Source organism: Echiichthys vipera (genome assembly GCF_963691815.1).
Source record: "Echiichthys vipera genome assembly, chromosome: 22".
NCBI classification, from domain to species: Eukaryota; Metazoa; Chordata; class Actinopteri; order Perciformes; family Trachinidae; genus Echiichthys; species Echiichthys vipera.
In genome coordinates, this window is record NC_139847.1 from 3,630,051 (window position 1) to 3,654,030 (window position 23,980).

At 44.7% G+C, this 23,980-nt stretch overlaps 2 protein-coding genes across 3 annotated transcripts in view; one reads left to right on the top strand and one right to left on the bottom strand.

The window, feature by feature from the left end:
* The window catches only part of col4a6 (collagen, type IV, alpha 6), a 150,242-nt gene extending 142,821 nt beyond the window's left edge, over window positions 1–7,421 (bottom strand). For both annotated transcript variants that reach the window (XM_083937267.1, XM_083937266.1), the window contains exons 1-3: window positions 7,375–7,421; window positions 7,058–7,176; window positions 6,791–6,836 (exon numbers count right to left, since the gene is read on the bottom strand). In XM_083937267.1, coding sequence (XP_083793393.1) covers window positions 6,791–6,836; window positions 7,058–7,068 — 57 coding nt within the window. In that variant the 5' untranslated portion in view covers window positions 7,069–7,176; window positions 7,375–7,421. The remainder of the gene's footprint in view (window positions 1–6,790; window positions 6,837–7,057; window positions 7,177–7,374) is intronic.
* A 4,145-nt stretch (window positions 7,422–11,566) lies between these two features.
* The window catches only part of col4a5 (collagen, type IV, alpha 5 (Alport syndrome)), a 59,486-nt gene continuing 47,072 nt past the window's right edge, over window positions 11,567–23,980 (top strand). Inside the window, exon 1 of the mRNA XM_083937434.1 lies at window positions 11,567–11,910. Coding sequence (XP_083793560.1) covers window positions 11,821–11,910 — 90 coding nt within the window. The 5' untranslated portion in view covers window positions 11,567–11,820. The remainder of the gene's footprint in view (window positions 11,911–23,980) is intronic.

Genomic DNA, 23,980 nt, shown 5'->3' on the forward strand with positions numbered 1-23,980 from the left:
AACTTTTTTCTACATGAGCCCGACTAATCTCGTCCTGACCCAAATCACAGGCGTTCAAAAAAAAAAAAAAAAAAGCCTTTGGGGAATGTAAACTTTCAGCACAGTTAGTTCTCAAACATCCAGGAACACCAAGATGCATTTGAACCCAGGAGTGAAGTCATAAATTAGGTTTAATTGGGTTTGACAGGTCTTTTCTGCACCACAATTATGCGGTTTTGTTTTGTTTTCCTCTCACGTCAGAAACAAAACACTCAATAATGGATTGACTCTATACGCGCACAGTGATTAAGAAGTGCTCAACATGCAGTTAAAGTGCTCAATTAACCTGAGGAATGGTCTTTGGATTGATCCGTTTAATGTTTGACTAAGGGCGCACTCACAGTGTCCTTCCGCACCGCGCCAAAACAGGTTTTGCGGGTAAAGTCGAGTGCTTTTGACCAGTGTGAGTGCACCCGCTCCGCGCCTAGCTGCGACCAGCTTGCCGTCCACGGCCCGTCTGAGAGAGGTGGGCTTTTGTAGAGCGCGTTTGCACATGTAGGAGCACGAGCGTGTGTACGAGCACGAGGCCTACGGCTGTTCTGATTTCATTTCCTGTGCGCCTGCTGGGACATAGAAAAAAGAAGGAGGGACCATGCGCGGACATTTCAAACAATGGCGGTGAAAGGTTCACGTTGGTGTGATGTGGAGATGGAGTGTTTACTGCAGATTTGGTCGATGAAAAGATTCAAAAACAGTCGACAAGACGCACAAAAACTCTGAGGTCTACGGAAAGATTTGGATACAAAGCTACGCATCGCCATGACGTCATCAATGCGTGTGACGTGTTACGGCGTGATGACGTATAGGCAGCAAGAAGCATTCTCCGAGGCCCAGGTAGTGTGAGTACAAACGGGCCTGGAGGGGGGGACAAGGACCCTAAAGCACGGGACGGACGCACAGTGTGAGTGCGCCCTAAAAAGGGTTTAAAGTGGCATCTGCACTTGTTTTGTTGATCCAACATTCGAAAAAAACTCAAAAATAGTCAGTTTACGGTCATGGGTGAGCGTCAAATCCTCACATTTGAGCAACTGCAACCGTTAAACTTAAGGGTTTTTCGTGAATGACTGAACGACGGATTACCAAGAATAGTTGCAGACTGTTTCACGTTTGAGCTCCTGTGTTCAAAGTGTTTAAAGCACATTTGATTTTTACCCAAAGAGACTTAAATTAAGCGCGTTCAACCGTGATTAAACTACACAAAAACAGCGAGAATCGTGCGGGTACATGAATCAAACGACCAAAGTTACGCAAAATTCGAACTTTGGAGTTTTTTTTTGGGGGGGGGGGGGGGGGGGCACAGGCAGGGTGGGGGGGGGCACAGGCAGGGTGGAGAAGAGGTTGTCGTGGGACCACCACTCACAAATCCAACCACAAATCAAGCGTTAATGGATTCCCTGACTTGTGGAAGCAGCGAGGGCAAAAAGTGATAGGGAATGGGGGGGTGGAGGCTGTGAGAGGGGTAATGATCGGTTGAGAGAAGGAGGGAGGGAGGGGGTGCAGAAGGGAAAGGAAGGAGGAGGTGGGGGACTCGGGGAGGGTCTAAGCAACCACAAATCAAGCAGTGATCAGTCGCCTCACTTAGCGTTTCTGGAATGTTCCAGCCTATAGCACCTGCAGGGAGTGGGAGACAGCCTGACAAGTCCTGCCAAGCTCTGGAGGAATTCAACAGAGGGAGGGAGGGAGGGAGAGAGGGAGGCAGAGGGGGAGTAAATTGATGTCCCTGCACCGTTTGTCAAGTTTTCTGCATCGTTTCTTGCACAGAAAAAACACCTTTAGTATCTCTAATTGTACATGTTCACCTAAGAAATTCCAGCGTTTTCTGCAACAACCTGGATTAAATGTCACTCGACAGTTTTATCACGTCCATTAATGTCCAAGAATTACAGACCGTGCAACAATGTGACCACATTAGGAAGCCAAATAGCCCCAAAACTACAGAAGAAGCGTCCAGCTATGCTCAGAAATGGACTAAGAATAGTGTCATACAAGTGTTTTTGCATGTTTTAGCCCATATGCTGCAAATTTGTATCATGTTGCAGCGTCTTAAATGTGTGGATTTGATGCTTTCTTGTGTTATAGATGATAGTAAACTCAAATATGTTGGGTTTTTTTTTATATTGGGTCGGTGAAACCCTCAATTCCGATGTTTTATTGCCAGTTTTCACTGTTTTCTGACATTTAAAGGCAATAAAATATGAATTTGATACATAGATTATTCATTTGTATGCCATGTGATTGTGATTTTAGAAAGTTACATGTACTTTTTTTCATGGTAGCCGTTGTTTTCTATTCATTTCCATACAGCAGGAGAATGATTCAGCGCACTAGTACGAAACGATAATGTCCTAATGCCGACTTGATGGTCACAATGATTGGATTAGACATCTCTAGCAAGTCTCAAGAGCCTGTTCATTGATTACTATACCACACAAATAATAAATGGAAGCCAATGTGTGTGCCGAAGAAGTAGGAAAAAGAATCCAAATGTATTTAAAGAGATGAAACGTACAAAAGAACACCTTTAAGGCTGGAAATGGTGACGTCTACCTGCCATTAGAAGACAAAAATGTCCATTTCTGTGATGAACTACGCCCATACATCACATCACAAGAGTGTCAAACTTGTTCTTAAAACCCCCATTTGTCACCAGAGCGAGGTTAAGTACAGGACAGTACAGAACACGTGTACAGCCTCTCAGTCTTGCATCCCAAGTGGGTCAAACCCACTGTGGAGAGTACACTTCCTAACTGTCCAGGTGATACAGACTCGCTCGCTCCAGCCTTTGACTCCCTCCTCGCCTTCCCGTCATGCCTCCTCCCCTCTGCTCGCCATTCCTCCTCACCCGTGTGTGATGTTTTCCCTGTGCCAACAGCTGCATCAGCCCTGACAGACACTTCTTGCTCTCTGTCTATGTTCACAGAAACATCATTTACAAAAAAAAAAAAGATTGAGTGGCGAATCAGCTACTGTTCAAATAATCCAGCAAATTAACAACTAGGCTAAAAATGATCAAAATGAAGCTAAGTATTCCAAAAGATGCACATATTTCCAAATTTACTGTAGGTAAAGTGTCTCAATACATTCCTGTTAGCACGGTAGCTTGTAGCTTAACAATCAGTTCAGTTACCCGGAACAAACTGTTGGTTTTAGCATCATAACTAGCCAGAAAACTCCCTAACTAACAAGCTAACGATGCGAACATGCTACTCCAAAAGATGCACATATTTCCACATTTACAACAGGTTAATGTGGCTCAATAAACTTAAGAAGAGAAACATTAAGTTAGCCTGATAAAACTGTTGGTTTTAGCATTGTAGCTAGCAAACAAACTCACTAACTAGCAAACTAAACAATGCTAAACTGCAAAAGATACTATATTTCTAACCTAACTCTAAGTTAATGTGTATATTAAACTGAATTTTTCAAAAAGATAAACACATTTCCAGGTTATGTTGATATGGCTCAATAAATATGTGAGTGTGTTAGCTCTTGACTCCTGCTAGCACTGTGGCTTGTAACATGACAAGAATTAGTTAAGTTAGCCTGAACAAACAGTTAGTTTAGCATCATAGCTAGCAAACTCACATGCTAGACAATGCTACTCCTAGCCACTATCACAGCTGGCCTCTTTTAGACTTACTTACTAGCTGGTACATAGATACTGCAGTTAGCTAGCTACCAAGCTAAACACAAAATTTGAAAGCTTAGTCCAAAACAGCAAAGAACCAAGTTGGATGTTTATATTTAATTACTTCTCATTTCCTTCAGCAGTTAACAGTTTGAAATAAGTGCAATGACACCTTTATTAAGCTACGTCTTTTATCAACATCATTTTTGACGTTTTCATTTAGCTTTCCCTCAACTTAAGCATGATTAACACTTTTTAACGGTGGGGGAAGTGCTGCTAAATGCTAATTTTTGCTAATACGGTTTTGCTGTAAGGCAACAGTAATGTGTGCGGGCTTCTGGGCCACAATTATTGGAAAATAAGAGCGCTAATAAACATTAAGATATCCAGAACATTCATTTGAACGCAAAATAAAACCAGTTTACACTTCACTAAATTCACTTCTTTATGTTTTGTATACATTTTGCATTCAGAGTCAAAATGAAAACCTGTGTGTCTGTAAGATGCAAATGTACGTCAACCAAACTTTATCTCCGAGTCTTTATGCATATGAAGTTTTAAATGATAATAAATCTCTCATTAAATGTCTCCAGTAGAGCATTAAGTTATAACCAAAGGCAAATCTGGGCTGGACCACTGTCTTACCACAGAGATGCCCAAAGACACAGTAACCAAGGATACGGCTGCCGAGACCACCCAATGAACTCATCTGTCAGTCACTCAACACACACACGGACACACACACACACACACACACACACACACACACACACACACACACACACACACACACACACATCCACTCAGCCCCCCACACACACATATACAACACAAAACAACAGGGAGGTGGGAAGTGGGCGGAGGAGTCGATTGGAAGTCAATGCAGCTCCATCAGATGAGTCCTATTGAGACGCAGGAGGCTTTTTTTGCTTTAATGTTCTCACCGTCAGCGTCTCTGTTACAGCCAACGACTACCTCGCTACGGTGGCATTCCCTGCCGTTTGGCCTGTAGAGCAAGGCACTCACACTGCTGGGGGTGGAGGATTTGAGTCCTGTGTATAGTGATGAAGTACGGCGCACGATTAAGTGCTTGAAATCGGGTGAAATTGTGATTTTACAACCAGATGCAGAAGAGCAAAGTACATTTACTCATGCACTTTACCGAAGTGCAACTGTTAGATCAATAAATGCTACTTTCTACGTCTAATCCGATACATTTCTCCACTTCTTTTACGTCACAACTTAGTTATTTTGTATACTTAGTGCTTGAAATTGAGTGAAATCGTGATTTTATAACTAGATGCAGAAGAGCAAAGTACATTTACTATCATTAAACGCTCCTTTATACGTCTAATCCGATACATTTCTCCACTTCTTTTACTTCAAAACTTAGTTATTTTGTATACTTTTACATATAAAGACCAAAATATGACACTTTGTTATAGATTCAACTACCAACTAATATGTAAAGTTGTTACAATTACTTCAACCAAGTAACTAATTACATATTTATCCAATAATGAAATATATGAGTACTTTTACTGGTACATTTGGCTGAAAACTTGTATACTTTTACTTGTAACTGGTTGTTTTTAATATTGGAGTGTTGCTACTTTAACTTAAACTACTCGTTATGGAAGAAAATGTTATTTTATCGCCACTAGAACAAAATCTGAGGACGTTTTGTGGCCGTCAAGCTTAAAGTTTTTACTTTAAAACGTACTTAAAGAGTGAAATTGAAGGTCTGGGAGCTACATCGACTAAGCTTTGCACCTATAATGGAGATTAAACGAATACTTTTGATCCTCCTCAACTACGAGTCCTGCCCAGTTAACAAGACTGAGGCTGTGTTGGCCCCTTTCAGCCTGAATGACAGCATCAAACAGCACCGCGGCTCTTTCTTATTCTAATTTGAGTGGTGGGTGTAGCGCTGCATTGACCCTCCTCTCCACGACTTAACCTGACATCTGTGTCTCAATAAAGTACTGAACACACTTTAACCCCCTCTGTATAGTGTCGCATTCATACCCAGTATATGAACCGTTCACACGTCATTTATAACCCATTGTAAGCAGATTTAAAGTGGTATTAATGTATTTGTATACTATAAAACTGTACATGCATAAACTAGCCAAATACCATTTAATCCACAACTATAGTATAGAGTTATATAAGATGTCTCTAAAGTGCGTATAGATGCTGATTAGGGAGAGTTAAAGAAAAAAATTCCACTTTTTTGTTGTTTTTTACTGTATTTTCTCATGATTCAGTGCAAGATGCAACCTTTTTACACCATTCCTGAACAAATAATCTGATAAAATCATAGTTTAAAAGCAAGATTTGAGAAACAATACCAAGAATAAAATGATAAACTGTTAAAAAACACACTTTAAAAACGCTATATGCCTTTAAATAGCCTCGATACACTGATGAATAAAGGCTTCAGAGTGGTGCAAAGACAGAAACAATGCCCTCTCTTGCTGCAGCGGTAGGAAGTCTTGTATTATAGGTGTGGCTTGGGGAAAAAAAGGCAAAGAAAAACCTCTGTATTTTAAATATTCATCAGCGGGGCGGGGTTTGAATTGCAAATGACTGTGAGCGGGCCCACTCAAATATGAACAGCTTTTTTTTTTTTTAGTCCCTGGGGCTACAAATAAATAATGAACAACAGCTTTAAAGAAACATCCATGATAGAGGATGCACACATGGGTTAAATGTTAGTTTTCTATTTGAGAAATGTCAATAAAAGAAGTTACAACACAGGGACAGAAGTGTCCTTAAAGGTGTCTAGAGTGTCTCCTCGTGAGAGACGCACGGACAGCGTGGATGGAGGCATGTTGGAGGCATGTTGTGCGCTTTATCCGCATGTAATTCACGCAACAAGCTGCGTCAAACTGTCCTTTAAATGCGGGTTAGAGGCAGGAGCGGACTGGTCAAGTCAGGTCAACAGAGAGACAGAAGACATGTGCATGCACCACTTTGAGAAAAAGTATCTTCTCCAACAGAGAAAACACAAAAAACACGCACAGCTTCGTGGTTTATGTTGCGTGTGCGCTCCGAATAACCCGAGCGGGGAGAGCCACTTCACCTGGAGGAGGGTAATAATAAGCAAACGGGACTTACTCCGTGCGCAGATCTCGCCGCCAAGGCCACTGCTATCACACAAATCCTGCCGGAGGAATAAACATTTAGGTTATATGAGGCTGTCTCGCCCCGTGTTGCAGTGGTTGCATGGCAGGTAATCTGCACCGGAGCTCGGCTGCATGTCCCCGCGACCACCACCACCAGCACCAGCAGCGGCGGTGGTGGTGGTGGTGGCGGCGGCGGTGGCTGCTTTGCAGAGCCGGAAAACTTTTACAGAAATAAGTTTTTAAAAAAATCAAAACTTACAGGAATTTCATTTTTGATCCGACTGGCTGAGGGGGAACCACAGGTCGAGACTCGATCCCCTTGTCTTCACCAGCAAGGCACTTCAAACGCGCTCATCGACGGCTCCCCCAAAAAAAAACCTGTCATCCACCCGGAGACACAAGAGAGAAAGAGAGAGATAAAGTAGTCCCACCGCAACACAACACGGACCACCGCATACACACACACACACACACACACACGGTCTCACGCGTAAACACAACAAGCAGCACTGGAAAACAGTTTTGTTGGTGTGGGTGATTTGGTTCATGGAAAACACGAGAGCGTATCCAACTCACCAAAGTTGCAGCGGTGAAGTCGCTGCTGCGCTCTCCGGGTTGTTGCGCTTCAACTCAGCAGCGCACCACAGCAGCAGGGAGAGGAGGGGCCAACACATGTCATTCATTCCTCCATACCTTTGGCCACGACAGGAGATTTTTTACCCATGCACGGAGCAGACCTCCACACACTGTCGGTGGTGCACCATAAAACGCTCTTCTGTCCGGATAAAGTCTTTATTTATGGTTCAAAGCATAAAAAAAGAAGAAATAAAGACAAATATTTCACTGTTAAAGATATATAACAGACATTTGTTCTTATGATGCTCAGTTATGAGTTTATAGAAACATATATGACCATTTTCTTCACTGAGTTCCCCATAAAAATACACATAATAGCCCCAAACGTGAGAAAATCAATAATCTATGTAGTTTAAAGTGACTTTATGATACTTTATGCATCATTCCCATATAATCAAACTATTAGTCATAACATACTTTATTTAGTTCTAGGGCTATGGTTGGAATTGAGGACATAGTTAGTGTAAGTGTTCTTCTGATTCATGCCTCAATGACAAAACATCATGTGTAAAAGTGTAAAACTGAAAAGGGGCCCAGCAATGATCCCTGTGGTACTCCGCAAGAGCACAAAGTTGCCTTTGTCTAACAGACGTGATCTAATTTAGTCGGCTACCAAACAAAAAAGATGAATTTAATATCATGTGGATGCATTATATGGCTGGTTCAAGTCCCTGTGTGGACCATGTATGGAGCGTGGACTGGTGGCTGGAGAGGTGCCAGTTCATCTCCTGGGCACTGCCGAGGTGCTGTTGAGCAAGGCACCAAACCCCAAACTGCTCGGGGCGCCGGTCACTGTCAGCCCCCTCGCTCTAACATCTCTCCTTAATTGCATGTATATAGGTCCTGTTTGTGCATGTGTGTGTATTTCGGGCCTGTGTGTGTGTAACATGATTAATAAGAGTGAGAAAATTCAATTTCCCCGTTGCGGGATAAATAAAGTAATTCTTCTTCTTCTTCTTCTTCTTCTTCTTCTTCTATATTCATGTTGTACATCATACATTTGCAATAAACGTACAAATTGTTGTTGTAAAGAACTTAAAAATACTGAAAATCTATTACAGGATTATTACAGCTTTGTGTTTTCATATCTATCTTGAGGTTGAGATATAAAAAAAAATAGAAACTTTGTCCGAACACCTCAGTCCTGACACGCTGCTCTAAACATGGAGCAGACACCGAGTTACTCACGTTACAAAACAGTCCACTTTTAGCTCTTGAATGTTCTATTTTGGCTCAACTTGCCCCGAGTCAGCCTTCAACACACTTTATCCCGTCACGTTAATTCATCTGTTAATAGGTATTGTTGCTATTGCACTCATGTTCCTGTTTAAACTAGATCACAGCTGTTAGATAAAGGCAACTTCGTGCTCTTCTGCAGCTCGCTTTTACCTGCGGAGTACCACAGGGAGCATTGCCGGGACCCTTTTCAGTTCTGTAATTTGACTAGATACAGGGCACAATGGGTCTCATTTATCAATCTTGCGTGAAAACGGGCGCAGATCTGAGCGCAGAATTGGTTGTATGACAGGACCTACCTGGGATCTATGAAACATTCGTATCGGACGTATTTCCGTTGTGGTCCTTAAAGTCCGATAAAGTCGCTCAGAGTCGAACATACTGAACTAGTACGATGATGACGTTACACTTCCAAGTTGTCTGGTGGTGATAAACAGATATCTTTGAATGCAGAATCTGTGGGACGAGATGTTGGTATCGCTAGTTCTGGAAACTAGAATGAAAATAGTATTGACCAATCACGTTTGCGCATACTTTGGATTCATGCAATTAAAGAGAGCCAAAGAGTTGGATCGCACTGGACGACGTCCAATCTCCGAACCCTAGGAAGTGATCTAGCGGTTGACCTGTTCGTAAAGATTAGGGGAAATGTCGTCTGGACCTAAAACACCTACAACATGAACGAACTCAGATTGTAAACAACGGCCCCCTGCACAAAAGAGGAAGTTTAGCTAGGATATCCGTTGGTTACACCTGAACCCCGGAGATTAAAACGTCGTCAGACCAATAGCTGGTGGGTTCAGAGATTGCCGTGTTAGTTACTTATAATACGAGAGATCGTCGCATCATGTGTGCAAACTGCTTATAACGACCGATATTCACATTCACTAGGCGACGACCCCTAGTGGCCAAAATAATCATTGCGGTTGCAAAGGAGGGCGTAAGCTGACGTAGCTGTAGCAGTCGCAAACTCACTTTGTGTCTCGTGTGAATCCAAAAGTCAACGGTGACATTTTTTTAAAGGAAACCAAGCGCTCATTTTAAGGCAATCCATGATATTTTTCAAACCCTAACCACGTTTTTTTTGTTTCCTAAATCTATCCACGTAATTTTGTTGCCGAGACTTCAGTTGTTCCATATCACGTCAACATTGAATATGATGCTTACGTGTTACTAGCCTTGAGAGACCATCCTGATCTCTGAGCTCCGATGTATTTTATGCAAAGATCAGTCTGGTAACATGTGGCGGAGAAAATTTGGAGAAGTTTACCAAGCGGCGGAACCAATCAGCGTTGGTTTTTAGGAGGATTTAAGTGAAACGAAATGAGAAGTGACTGTTCGTGAGAGGTGTAAACAACATGGCGGATCCGCGGATAAGATGAGCAGCTATGGAGCAAGCCGCTCGCTAACTCTTTGTTCTCTGGATCCTTCTGTTGAATATGGACCGGGCTCCTGAAATTGGGCCTTTGATCCGTAATTTCACGTTAAACACAAACTAAAATTTACCCACATTTTGTTTCCTTTCTGAGCTTTGCCTCGACGCTGTTAGCACGTCATACGCTTTGTTGATCTGATTGGTTGATTTGGCCGGTATGTTGGTGACAGACAGATGGTTTATCCAATCAGCAACCAGGATTTTCGCCCCTTCCCATAAGATCTCCAAACCAGAGTTCCCAGATGGATCTGTTGAGCAAATGCGAATAAATCCATCTCGCGGAGTCAAGTTAACATGTTATGGTCATGACATTAAAACTGCCATCTGACGGCGTTTCACAACGTGAAATATAACGGCTTTATACGTTGTATTTGGAGTTGCCATGTCACGTTTCTTAGTGAAATATAACGGTTTTAAATGACGTATTTGGAGTCGCCCTGTCACGTTTTTAAGGTATGTGGCGGTGTTGACTTAGAATATGCAAAAGGTAACTTATTCCAGCTCCTGAGCGTAAAAGAACAGACACCCACATTGGTACCAAACCTCGACCAACACTATCACGAAAGCAGTCTTTGAAACACTCGAAAGCTCAATTTTATAATTCTGTCTGCAGCTGTCTCTGAAAACAATAAGAAATGTGTGTCACCCTACGAGAAACAAGCGCCTGAGCAAATAAAAATGCAAGTTGAGAGTGAAACTTGTGAAACAGATCATTAACTCGTGGTTACTTTACAACTACAAGCCCCGTAAAGGAACGCCGGCTGCATTTTAAGGTGTTTTGCTTCTTGTCACAATACCTAAAAACAGAAAATCTGCACAGTATTTCGTGCCATGTGTCTTTTAAGAGGCTGTGAAGATCTCATGCGTGTTGTGTATCTATCAAAGTCGGAATCTGCAGCTGTGAAGATGCCTTTCCTAATTCACCTAATAACCCCGCAGCTCCACACCCCAGTTAGAAGAATGCAGTAAAAAAGGAGAAGCAGAGGATGATGTATAGTTTGTTTAAAAAGTTCATTTTAACTTTGTTCTATTCTGCCAGCAGCATCCCTCTGTCAGGAGTCAAAAGTGAGTATTTGGCCTTTAATAATCTGGCAGGAATGCAACATGTCCGGGCGTATAGAAAATGTCAAATAAAGGTTTAATGTCAAAGCTTTTTTTTTGTGCAGCCTCGGGCGTTGGGTAGGATTGGGCGAGGCACGCAGATGGAAGGCGCCGTATCCCTCCGCGCTCTCGGGGTCCTAACATTATGACGTGATTTTTACCTGGAGAGGGATTCAAACTGAATCTGGATAAAATTACGCGCACGGTCCACCGGTGCGGGGACGAGTTTTGAGACGCGAGACACCCTAAAACTTGATTTCAGGTGAATTATCTGTGTCGGTGGAGGTGCGGGGGGCTGGTATCAGTGCGCCCCTGGGTGTAGGGAATTAGATCCGGCTGGGGCAGGTTTGCAAAGTCGAGGAGAGAAAAAGTTAGAGAGGGGGACAGCAGAGGCGCACGGTGCCAGAGCCAGGACCACTGGGACGTCTCTGCAAGCGCAACAACAGCCGACACGCCGAGAAGAAGCAGAAGACTTTTTCCCCCTTATTATTATTTCTATATCACCGAGAAGTGCGCAGGTGGAAGGGGGGTAGCGGGGCTATGACACGCGAGTAGACACACCGTAGAGTTTGTGAGTGTTAAGTGCAGGCGGACCCTTGTTTTATTCTCCCAAGATGAATAAAGACTCGAAGAGCCTGCGACGGCTCGCCGTGCCCCTGCTCTTCTTCGCCCTGTGCGTCGCGGTGCAGCGATCCGACTCTGCGGTAAGTGCCTTTTCCACTTTCCCCCCCGGTTCTTTTTGCAGAGTTTCGAGCCTTTTCTAACGGCTCCTGTCCCCGCACGCACGGAGAACCCCGGAGACCTGCTGCTCCCAGTCAGTCAGTCAGTCAGTCACAGTGAGTGAGTCAGCCGGCGCAGGGACACCACCGTCCACCACCACCACCGCCACCACCGGCTCCCACAGCAACCCCGACGGGTTTATAAATAGAGAGGCTGCTTTATAACAAGTGCTTATCCTCCTTGTTCTATTAATAATGCAGCTTCCGTTTTGTTGCACTGAAAATAATGAACCCGCACCTTTTGCGCCGAGCTTTCGTGGCGCTTTTTTAGTTTTGAGCAGCTTCGCCTGCTTTGTAGTTCCGTGGGAGAATCCGTGCGGGAGTTTCTGTCCTGTTGCCCTGCGCATCACGTTTCTCCCTCCCTGCCCCCTGCAGCAGCAAGCAGCAGCAGCAAGCAGCAGCAGCAGCAGGAGCAGGAGGAGCGGGGGAACCTGTAGCAACACGCCGACCACGGCGCACTTTTATCAGCATGCATCTGTGTTTTATTCCTATCATTTGAACTCTTTGACTGGGAGTGTGTGGAGTGTGGAGTGGAGGAGCGCGGCGGGTCTTCTCCTCCTCTCCCTCACACCGCTTTTTATTGATTCAAATGTTAAAGTGAACTGCAACCACCCTGCTAACACACTCTGCAACCCGTCTGCTCCGACATGCCGTGCGTAATGTACTTTGGTGACATCCCTTTCCATCCCAGAAGAGAGGGAATGTGCTTTTCTTAATGAATCTCCTCTGCAGGTGCCTTTTTTTTAGCTGACAGCACCTGGTACATTGAAGTACAGATGTATTAAATCTTATATTTATTATATCATCTTATTATAATATGTCTTTTTGCACTTGAGGTGCATTAGGCGCACACGGATCCAGGAGAGGTGCCGTGTTTGCGCATTCTCCGCGCAACTCTCAGACTTTGACATCCTGACTGCATCATCAAAACCAAATAGATCAATGGAAGCTCTCTGACTCTGACTCCTCATGTTTAATATCCGCGTGATGAATATTCACACCTTCATTAATAATTCATGAGGGGCTACTCGCATACCGACGCGCTCGGTCCCGCCCACACACGAGGCGTGTCCAATCAGGCCTCGCTGCTCATCAGCTCCAAACCGCGCAGGACACTTTTCTGTACCCTCCTGTGTTTCTGTGGCTGTGCTGCATTAAACGGAGCTTAAAGTCACATTTTAAAGGACAATAACAGGAACTTGATGAGTTCAGTGCGAGGTCCTTTGAGAGGACGGCGAGTCTGCTCCAAAGTTTATACAGTATAAATAAAAACCCAGGTGGCTTCCTCCCCTGAGTTTACGCGTCTTGTCTACAAAATATACAACCCAACATCTGAGTTTGTTGCCCTGCTTGTTGCCAGGTTGGTGTTGCTGCAGCTTGACACAGATTCAATCTTCATTATGTTGTTTTCATGGAGCTAGAACAGTCAATAGAAGGCGCTGACATTATTTGACATGTCGCAGAACGCTTTAAATCTACTTCAGTGGTGGTTAAACACCGTGTATCCTGATGATCGTATCTAATATAGAGATGTTAGGGTCAGGATTGACTAGAGAATATTGTACAAGAACAGTGTGTGTGTGTGTGTGTGTGTGGGGGGGGGGGTGCAAAGGTATCCGGGGAAGGCGCGTTTGTAGGGGTTTGTCATGGTGACTGAGTGGCTGCTATTGTTGCCATGGAGACGGAGGGACGGTCCACTTTTTACCTAGGAATGTGGCCGAGCTCTCTGGGGTCACTCTTGTTTCTTTATTATGCAACCAAACAGAACAAGTTTGAGAGCAAAAATGTGTAATTAAAAAAATGTGAATCAAAAAGTTTTTCCTGCTGTTGAACTGAATCTTGTGGGCGGGACTTGGATCCGAGTGACAGCTCGGCAACATCCAGCCAATAGAGACTTACATCCTTCGGTGTAGGCCCCGCCCACACGATTCAGCTCAACAGGGAACAAAACTTTTTTGATTTGCAAAGAAAACTTTTTGGATTCATGTAAATACATTTTTAATCACACATTTAATTGATTAGCAATCAAAATTTTTGGATGTGCGAAAACAAAACTTTTTGATTCACATTAAAACTCAGTCACTCACTCGCACGCACTCACACACACACACACACACACTCACGCTCACACACACTCACAATCATACTCATAATCACACACACACACACTCTCACACACTCTCACACACACATTCTCACTCACTCACTCACTCACACTCATACTCCCACACTCACTCTCACACACACATTATCACTCACTCACTCACACTCACACTCTCTCTCTCTCACACACACACTCTCACTCACTCACACACACACACACACACACACACACACACACACACACACACACACACACACACACACACACACACACACACACACACACACACACACACACACACACACACACACACACACACACACACACACACACACACACACACACACACACACACACACACACACACACACACACACTCTCACTCACTCACTCATACTCTCACACACACACACACACACAATTCCCTGTATGTGTGAGCTGCACCAGTGCTCTCAACAAGGACCCCTGGTGGAGTCTGTGTGTATAAAACCCAAATCACTAAATGTTTCCTCTGGATTTCAGCTTTTCTTTAACATCACTTTTCACTAAAAAAACAAACATGTTGACTTTCAACTTAAAACATCTTTAGTATAAAACGTTCCTCCTGTGTAGACAAGTGAAACCCTTTAACATACGCTTTAAAAAAGACACTTTCACATCTTTAAAAGGCTCTTTTTGCTTAGAGTAAATGCAGAGTCGACATATGTGGATGCATGGTTCCAACAGGCCGACTCTGCACATGAATTTAAGATAAACACACACACTTTCTCATTCTCAGTGATCATTAACTTGTTATATATAGAGCGTCTCATACATACACTGTTTCATAGCTGTTTGGATGTGTGTGTGTGTGTGTGTGTGTGTGTGTGTGTGTGTCTGTGGCATTAATCCTCGCCCAGATATGAATCTCCTCTCAGCCAGGTGAGGGAGTTCAGCGGTAATGTATACCTGGAGGTTCTCCTTTGAACCCGTCATGCTGCACAACCGCAAACACACACTTAATTTGATGCATGCTTTTCTGTACGCACACACACACACACACACACACACACACACACACACACACACACACACACACACACACACACACACACACACACACACACACACACACACACACACACACACACACACACACACACACACACACACACACACACACACACACACACACACACACACACACACACACACACACACACACACACACACACACAGGTTGACTCACCTGTTTATGCGACCCACATTCCAGGTGTGTGCGGTAGCCACAACATCCTCATCTCGAGGAGATAAATCTGTGATGTTTGCACTGCAGAGCTGCATCTGAGCTGGTTTTTGTCTCCAGGTTTGTTGGTTTTTTAGGCTTTTCTTCTCCTCCGTCTGCCGTCTAGACTCTTCTCTTCTTTCTTCACCTTCCATCTATTCAGGGGTTAAAAGCAAAAACACGATTTGTCAGCTTGAAACGTTCTCCAAGAGTTTAGTTCGATTCAAAAGTGCTCTATGCCTGAAATCAAACATGGTGCCTGGGAACTTAGGGCGCACTCCCACTGTGCGTCCGTCCCGTGCCCCGTGCTTTAGGGTCCTTGTCCCCCCCTCCAGGCCCGTTTGTACTCACACTACCTGGGCCTCGGAGAATGCTTCTTGCTGCCTATACGTCATCACGCCGTAACACGTCACACGCATTGATGACGTCATGGCGATGTGTGGCTTTGTTTCCAGATCTTTCCACAGACCTCAGAGTTTTTGTGCGTCTTGTCGACTGTTTTTGAATCTTTTCATCAACCAAATCTGCAGTAAACACTCCACCTCCGCATCACACCAACGTGAACCTTTCACCGCCATTGTTTCAAATGTCCGCGCATGGTCCCTCCTTCTTTTTTATATGTCCCAACAGGCGCACAGGAAATGACCTCAGAACCGCCATCGTGCTCGTACACGTGCAAACGCACTCTACAAAAGCCCACCTCTCTCAGACGGCCCGTTGACCGCAGTTATGCATGGAGTGGTTGCACTCACACTGGTCAAACGCACTAGGCTTTACCTGAAAAAACGGTTTTGGGTTTGTGCGGAAGGACAGTGTGAGTGCGCCCTTAGAGCCCTGGGTCTTGCAAGGTTGAACATAACTTATATTAAACCTATATTTCAAACATGTTTCAGTCCAATTTGTTCACAAAAAATGAGCTGAAGTGTAAAAATCAATACCACTCCAGTTTTATGCCAAAAGATAATTCAATCAAGAACCGTTTTCGTGAGCCAAAGTTTAAAAGACGGTAAAATAAGGAAGATTTGAGAGTCACTACAGCGCCAAAAGTGTATTTCTGTTCTTTTAAGACAGCAAATCTGTGTTTGAATGAAACAAAAGCGGAATTATTTGCACATTTATTTTGACAAAAAGTCGTCGTTTTGACTCCTCATGACTGCAACTAAACATGCAGGACGTTAAAGCAGTCGTTCTCAAACTTATCTCAACATCCTCTTCTTCTTCTGATGGTATCTCCCTCCCTCCCCCTCTTTTTCCTCCCCCCTTCATCTCTCCGTTACCCTTTTTTGTGTCTCTTCACAAAGTCAAATTCCTTCTTTATCTAGACTGCCCCCAGCTTGGCTATTCCCAGACCGAGTTCAATCGTAATTTCCTTGCACAAGAGGCGGGCGTGGTTCAAATATCGTCCCTCAACCAATCAGACCAACGATCCAGAGCTAACTGGAGTTAGCGGGGCTAACTGGAGTTAGCGGGGCTAGCTGGAGTTAGCAGGGCTAGCTGGTAGATTCAACTTTTACCAAAAGCAGTCGGCAGTAGAGCAATGACATCCTTTCTTTGGAGGTATTGCTCATGGGAGAGTTCCTGCTGAGTTTTCAGAGTAAACTCGCCACTGAAATCGTTTAAAACCGCAGCGACAGGTAGCGGTTGCTGCGCCTCGGTGGGCCGCCGCGTTGAATGTAAATTGTAAAGACGGAACTGCTAGCGACGCGTCATCGGGTTAAACCGGCACGCTTGGTGTTTGGATCCAGAGACAAGGGATAGGAAACAGGGGGAATGGACCGGATCTTTTCCAGACCCTTGGGCAGAGCGGATTCAAACCGCGCGGCAGGAGGGTTTGAGGATCCCAGAGTCTAACCTGCCCCGAGAGAAGGGCTCCTTAAACGAGCAGCCGTCATTTTGACCTCCTTCATATAGTCACACATTATAAAAGGGAGGTAGGTAGGTGTGTGTGTGTGTGTGTGTGTGTGTGTGTGTGTGTGTGTGTTTCCTGGGGGAACTCACACCGTGGTGTCAATGAGCCGAAGATGCCGTTGGGATTAACAGGCGGACAAAAGTCAATGAGAGCTGACACCAAATGTTTAGACAGCTAATTACTGCAATCCACTCCTTTCACTCCCTCCTCCTCTTCATTTACTCTCTCTCTCTCTCTCTCTCTTTTTTAAAATATAAAAGTACGGGAAGTAGTGAAAGATGGGAAGTGGTGGGAGAAGCAGGAGAAAGAAATACCTCAAACCCTACGAGTCGCAGCGGTTGCGTGAATCCTCTGTCCTCGGTTTTCTTCCCGCTCGGCTCATAATCTCATTTAATCTCTTTGCACAAGACATCTTTTCTCTGTCACTTACCCTCAAACCCCATTATCACCCCTCTGCCTCCCCTTCCCTCCCCCCTTCGGTGTTAAGAGGAGGGTAAACATGGCGTGTTTGTTGGAGACTTCTTTATTTACTCCATCCCTCGCTTTGTTTGGTCTGAGGCTTTAAAGGTCAACCGTGTCTTGTTCTGTCCCTCCATCCCTCCATCCCTCCATCCATCCCTCTTTCTTGTTATATTTTTGCTCTCATCGCAGTCGAAACCTATTTTTACTTTGTCACGACCCCCAGAACAACAGCTCACCGTCGTGTTATTCGCGGCTCCCCACATGACGGCAACTTTAGCCGCTCTGCGGAGGGACTTAAAAGTTTCTTGAAACCTCTTCGGGGGGTTATAAAAGTCAGGAATCTGTGATCTCCTGATGCGGAGGGTTAAACAGCGGCCAACCCAAAGGTCTGAGGGCAGGAAGAAATATTCAGATTAAAGCAGAGCTCTTTGAGGATTTGGGGCTGAATGAAGTGACAGATTAAAGTTAAAGAGACGTCTCAAACTGACCCTTTACAACCCGTGTTCCTTACTCACTGCCCACGGTGTCTTTAAAGCAGCAGTTGGACAGAATATTGAGTCAGTGTGTCGGGTTTTTATTGTAGCGCTCAAGGTAAAAGAAAGGACCGCAGCACAGTGATGCATGAAATGTGTGTTTGCACAACTCAAGTCTGCAAATTAATCACTTTCTTTTCTTGATCTGCACCTTAGGGCGCACTCACACTGTCCTTCCGCACCGGGCCAAAACAGGTTTTTCGGGTAGAGCCTAGTGCGTTTGACCAGTGTGAGTGCAACCACTCCGCGCACAACTACGCCCAGCTGGCCTTCCACGGCCCGTCTGAGAGAGGTGGGCTTTAGTAGAGCGCGTTTGCACATGTACGAGCACGAGCGTGCGCACGTGTACGAGCACGAGGCCTACGGCGGCTCTGAGGTCATTTCCTGTGCGCCTGTTGGGACGTAGAAAAAAGAAGGAGGGACCATGCGTGGACATTTAAAACAATGGCGGTGAAAGGTTCACGTTGGTGTGATGCGGAGGTGGAGTGTTTACTGCAGATTTGGTCGATGAAAAGATTCAAAAACAGTCGACAAGACGCACAAAAACTCTATGGAAAGATTTGTAAAACAAAGTGACGCATCGCGATGACGTCATCAATGCGTGTGACGTGTTACGGCGTGATGACGTATAGGCAGCAAGAAGCATTCTCCGAGGCCCAGGTAGTGTGAGTACAAACGGGCCTGGAGGGGGGGGACAAGGACCCTAAAGCACAGGGCGCGGTGCGGAAGGACAGTGGGAGTGCGCCCTAAGTCCCTCTGAAATGCAGTAGAAGTAGGAAGTTACTTTCCACCACAGGTAAACGCCATTTTACTTGGCGCTCGTTCATCTTTCAGTAGCTCATTTGAAGCTGTGGCTGCGTCGTCTTTGCAGCTTTTATCAACCAGATCTGTGGAATCTGAAGACAACAAGAACAAGATTTAGATTTCTCCACAGAGGAAAGATAGTGAAGCACTTAAGTAAGATATCTTAAGATAAGCCTTCAAACATAAGGGCATCAGCATCTCAGTCTGTATCTGCTTCATCTCGTCTAATTTCTTCCTCTTTGTTAAAAAAAGCAAAGCCAGCAGAAATGCTCGAGGGGTTTTTCTGCTGGACGGAAGCTCGTCTTGGAAAGTTGTGTCTTGTCTGTTTGAGAGATTTGGTTCTTGGGATCAGCTTATTGGTGACGATCCAGACCTGCGCATTTCTGCCATTTGACAATCTGTGTTTTTCGACCGTGTTGTGTTTATGTGTTGGTGGGAGAGTCAGACATCTGGAACTTCAACATTAAACATCAGGTGATCCGTGCGCTGTTGGTCAGATAATCCAAACCGCGAGGCTTTACGGAGGCGGCGACGGCTGTGCGAGTAGAATCATTATTTATCATTGACGGGAGGTTTGTTTTCAAGTTGGAGAATAACTTTCGTTCCAATTTAAACGAGATTTAAAAGGCGTTTTTGGACCGAACTGTTCTGGAGACTCCCTCAGAGGAACTGCACGCCTTCAAAGGCTTTTATCCTGTTTGCATTTGCACCGGCAATAGGGTCGCTGAAGTGATGCAATCAGGCCAGTTCGTCCGCCTCAGTCCCCGCCACTGGCAGACTACTACTTGTCCGTCTCCGGAGCGGGCTAGTTAGCTAGCTAGATGGCATCTGCTGTCCTCCCCGGTGAGGTCACATTAGGCTCACAGCGGTGGGGAGTGAGTGATTGTAGCCCAAGACTTGTGAAAGTCTCACTAGATGGTTAAAGTTAGGCAATATGGTTCGTAGGTCGTCAGCAGGCGCTCATTTTCTGTTACCGGTGTAGCAGGATGGCTAGCTAACTAGTAGGGCTGTCCCAGATTACAGAAAGTCTTAGGCCACACAACACTTTTTCTGGGTAGCGCTTAATCCCAGTGACTTGAAGTGCTGCCCGTGGGTTCTGGTTCTATGACAATGACATGACTGTTATCTAGGCTAGCCAACAGCAAGCTAGCAAAAAGCTTTTGACGCATACGGTGATAAAAGCACAACGCTCAGCAGCAACTACAGTGTCTGGTTGATCTGCTCCCACAAACTGACTTCTCTGTATTTGTTGTGATAGTTCCCTGAACAGGAGCAACGGTAACGATGCCAACGCTTTTCGGAAAAGTTCAGAGATTATCGAACGGAGGTGCTCAGAGCCGCTGCACAAAAAAGACACTGAGATCTCGTGCTCATACGTTTCTTGAAAATAAGTAATTCAGCATGAAATAAGCATTAAAAATGATGAATAGACTAAAGAAATTGACTAAGAGGGGCGCAGTCCTACTAACTAGCATACGGCTGGCTAGGTAGCTAACAGCAACTTGCTAACCCAGCCGTCTTTTCAGGCTACATTGGATACAGGAAATGAGCCGAACAACGTTGTCACTTATCTGGTGACAGCAATGTGCTTTCTACGCTGTGACGAGACTGAGTGGATGAAGCATTAAGTTGTTGAATTTGCCTGATTTAGCTTCTGGCTAGTTAGCTAACTAGCGGTGTTGCCTTTGCTCCTATCTATCAAATCATTGACGTACACTTATCTTTGGTCCAGTCGGCTCCTCTCGTGCTGGGAAGTAAAAGAGGTTCTAAGAATTTAGGACTGTTTCTGGTTCTTGTGGTGCAGAGACAGTAAAAAGACGCGTTCTGAGAACTATTAAAGAGTTCCTTTGGTCTGACAACGTCAACGCTGAAGCTTAAATTTGTGTTCAAACACTGGCTTTTGAATCTGGACGGTAAGAATGTCTTCCTGTGAACGCGTTTGTGTGTGTGTGTGTGTGTGTGTGTGTGTGGCCGCGGTCCAGCGGGCTACCTGACAAGTCCACCTCCTCAGAACAGTCACAAGACATGCCGTCCTCCCGTCCTCCCACCCTCCGTTTCTTTCTTCTCGTGTTTTCCTGACCTCCCTCTTCTTCATCATGCTTCCCTTCTTCTTTCTCTTTTTCTCAGGAAATTTTTTACAGCCCAAAGGAAACGCAGAGCGCCGCTCAGGGACAGAGACGAAATGAGACGGGGAAAGAAACAGACGTGTAGCTTCAGGCGAGGAAAAACAAAACAATAAGAGCACGACTGAAAGAAAAACACAAGAGCAGAAGAGCAAATAATAAAATACGGAAGATGCAGGGATGTAAGGTTGAAATGAAACGCATACTTCTCCTCTTATTGTTTTGCATTCTTTCTTTTTTGGAAGAAGAAGTTTTTAATCTGTCTGAGATCTTAAAGTCGATCTCGAGATGTCGGCTTCTTCCTCTCGTGCTCAAGCAGCAGGCCGCGTGTCGTACCGCTTCCCCTCAAGTGCTTATTAACAAATATTTGTGTACTCAGTCCAACCCGAGCTGACTCGCCCCGTCTTTGCATCATTCAACGCCTTTTTATTACCGTCTGCTGTCTCCTGTTACTCTGCAAGTCTTGAATCTTTAGACTCCTAACGTGGCATTTCTGCACGCTTGCTTAAGTCTGTCTGGAGTTTCTTCAAATGCTTCATAACCCTAAAATCTGTACAACATTAATTCAAAAGGTAACGTAAGCCGGTAATCCATAATAATTAATAAAACTATTGAAAATGTGTCATAAATTAAAAGAAAAATACAAAGTTTTTCATCAAATTTACCAAATAAACACACAAAACACGCGTATCCAAAAGATTCTTAACGCTACAATGTATCTGTATCTTTTTGAGCATAGCGTAAAAAGTTGTGATAGTTTAACCTGCGATTGAAACCGAGGTTTTGCACCGGATGTCACGTAACTTGTTGACGTAAGAGACAAAAGCCTTTACTTCCTGCTGCGAAAAAATGAATGCGTTAGATATTAGGGGTTTTATTTTAGACCGTTTTATAAAAGGATCGCGTAAACAACGACCGCCTGCCCGAGGTCCGTCCTTAACGGGTTAAAGCTTCCGAACAAATGTACAATTTTGCTATAAAATCCACCTTAATAATAAAAAAGACTTCCCAAATTACAGATTTTTCTAAGCAGCCACATCACAACTCACGTTAGAATCTTTGAGAGATAATTAGAAATTTAAGTTGAGTTAAACGCCAAAAAGGGAAGTTTTTACCGATTTTTCTAAAGAATCCCCGACTTTAACGTCCATTTTTACCTAAATTAGACCATAATTTACCAAAAGATCATCACGCTGTAATGAAAAAGACTTGAAACTAGAGATTGAGAGACATAAACTCATTAGGAAAATCTTTACTGTGGTAATAAATCAAGAGAGAAGTTTAGGCTCAACCCTCATTGACTTCTGTACAATCCCACGTCATTATGGAGCCGGAGGAGTCTCCTCCTGCTGGACATTAGAGAGAATGCAGCTTTAAGTGGGGTCTCCTCCTGCTGGACATTAGAGAGAATGCAGCTTTAAGTGGAGTCTCCTCCTGCTGGACATTAGAGAGAATGCAGCTTTAAGTGGAGTCTCCTCCTGCTGGACATTAGAGAGAATGCAGCTTTAAGTGGGGTCTCCTCCCGCTGGACATTAGAGAGAATGCAGCTTTAAGTGGAGTCTCCTCCTGCTGGACATTAGAGAGAATGCAGCTTTAAGTGGAGTCTCCCCCTGCTGGACATTAGAGAGAATGCAGCTTTAAGTGGAGTCTCCTCCTGCTGGACATTAGAGAGAACGCAGCTTTAAGTGGAGTCTCCTCCTGCTGGACATTAGAGAGAACGCAGCTTTAAGTGGAGTCTCCTCCTGCTGGACATTAGAGAGAATGCAGCTTTAAGTGGAGTCTCCTCCTGCTGGACATTAGAGAGAATGCAGCTTTAAGTGGAGTCTCCTCCTGCTGGACATTAGAGAGAATGCAGCTTTAAGTGGAGTCTCCTCCTGCTGGACATTAGAGAGAATGCAGCTTTAAGTGGAGTCTCCTCCTGCTGGACATTAGAGAGAATGCAGCTTTAAGTGGAGTCTCCTCCTGCTGGACATTAGAGAGAACGCAGCTTTAAGTGGAGTCTCCTCCTGCTGGACATTAGAGAGAACGCAGCTTTAAGTGGAGTCTCCTCCTGCTGGACATTAGAGAGAATGCAGCTTTAAGTGGAGTCTCCCCCTGCTGGACATTAGAGAGAACGCAGCTTTAAGTGGAGTCTCCCCCTGCTGGACATTAGAGAGAATGCAGCTTTAAGTGGAGTCTCCTCCTGCTGGACATTAGAGAGACTGCAGCTTTAAGTGGAGTCTCCTCCTGCTGGACATTAGAGAGAATGCAGCTTTAAGTGGAGTCTCCCCCTGCTGGACATTAGAGAGAATGAAGCTTTAAGTGGAGTCTCCTCCTGCTGGACATTAGAGAGAATGCAGCTTTAAGTGGAGTCTCCCCCTGCTGGACATTAGAGAGAATGCAGCTTTAAGTGGAGTCTCCCCCTGCTGGACATTAGAGAGAATGCAGCTTTAAGTGGAGTCTCCCCCTGCTGGACATTAGAGAGAATGCAGCTTTAAGTTGAGTCTCCCCCTGCTGGACATTAGAGAGAATGCAGCTTTAAGTGGAGTCTCCATCTGCTGGACATTAGAGAGAATGCAGCTTTAAGTGGAGTCTCCTCCTGCTGGACATTAGAGAGAATGCAGCTTTAAGTGGAGTCTCCCCCTGCTGGACATTAGAGAGAATGCAGCTTTAAGTGGAGTCTCCTCCTGCTGGACATTAGAGAGAATGCAGCTTTAAGTGGAGTCTCCCCCTGCTGGACATTAGAGAGAATGCAGCTTTAAGTGGAGTCTCCTCCTGCTGGACATTAGAGAGAATGCAGCTTTAAGTGGAGTCTCC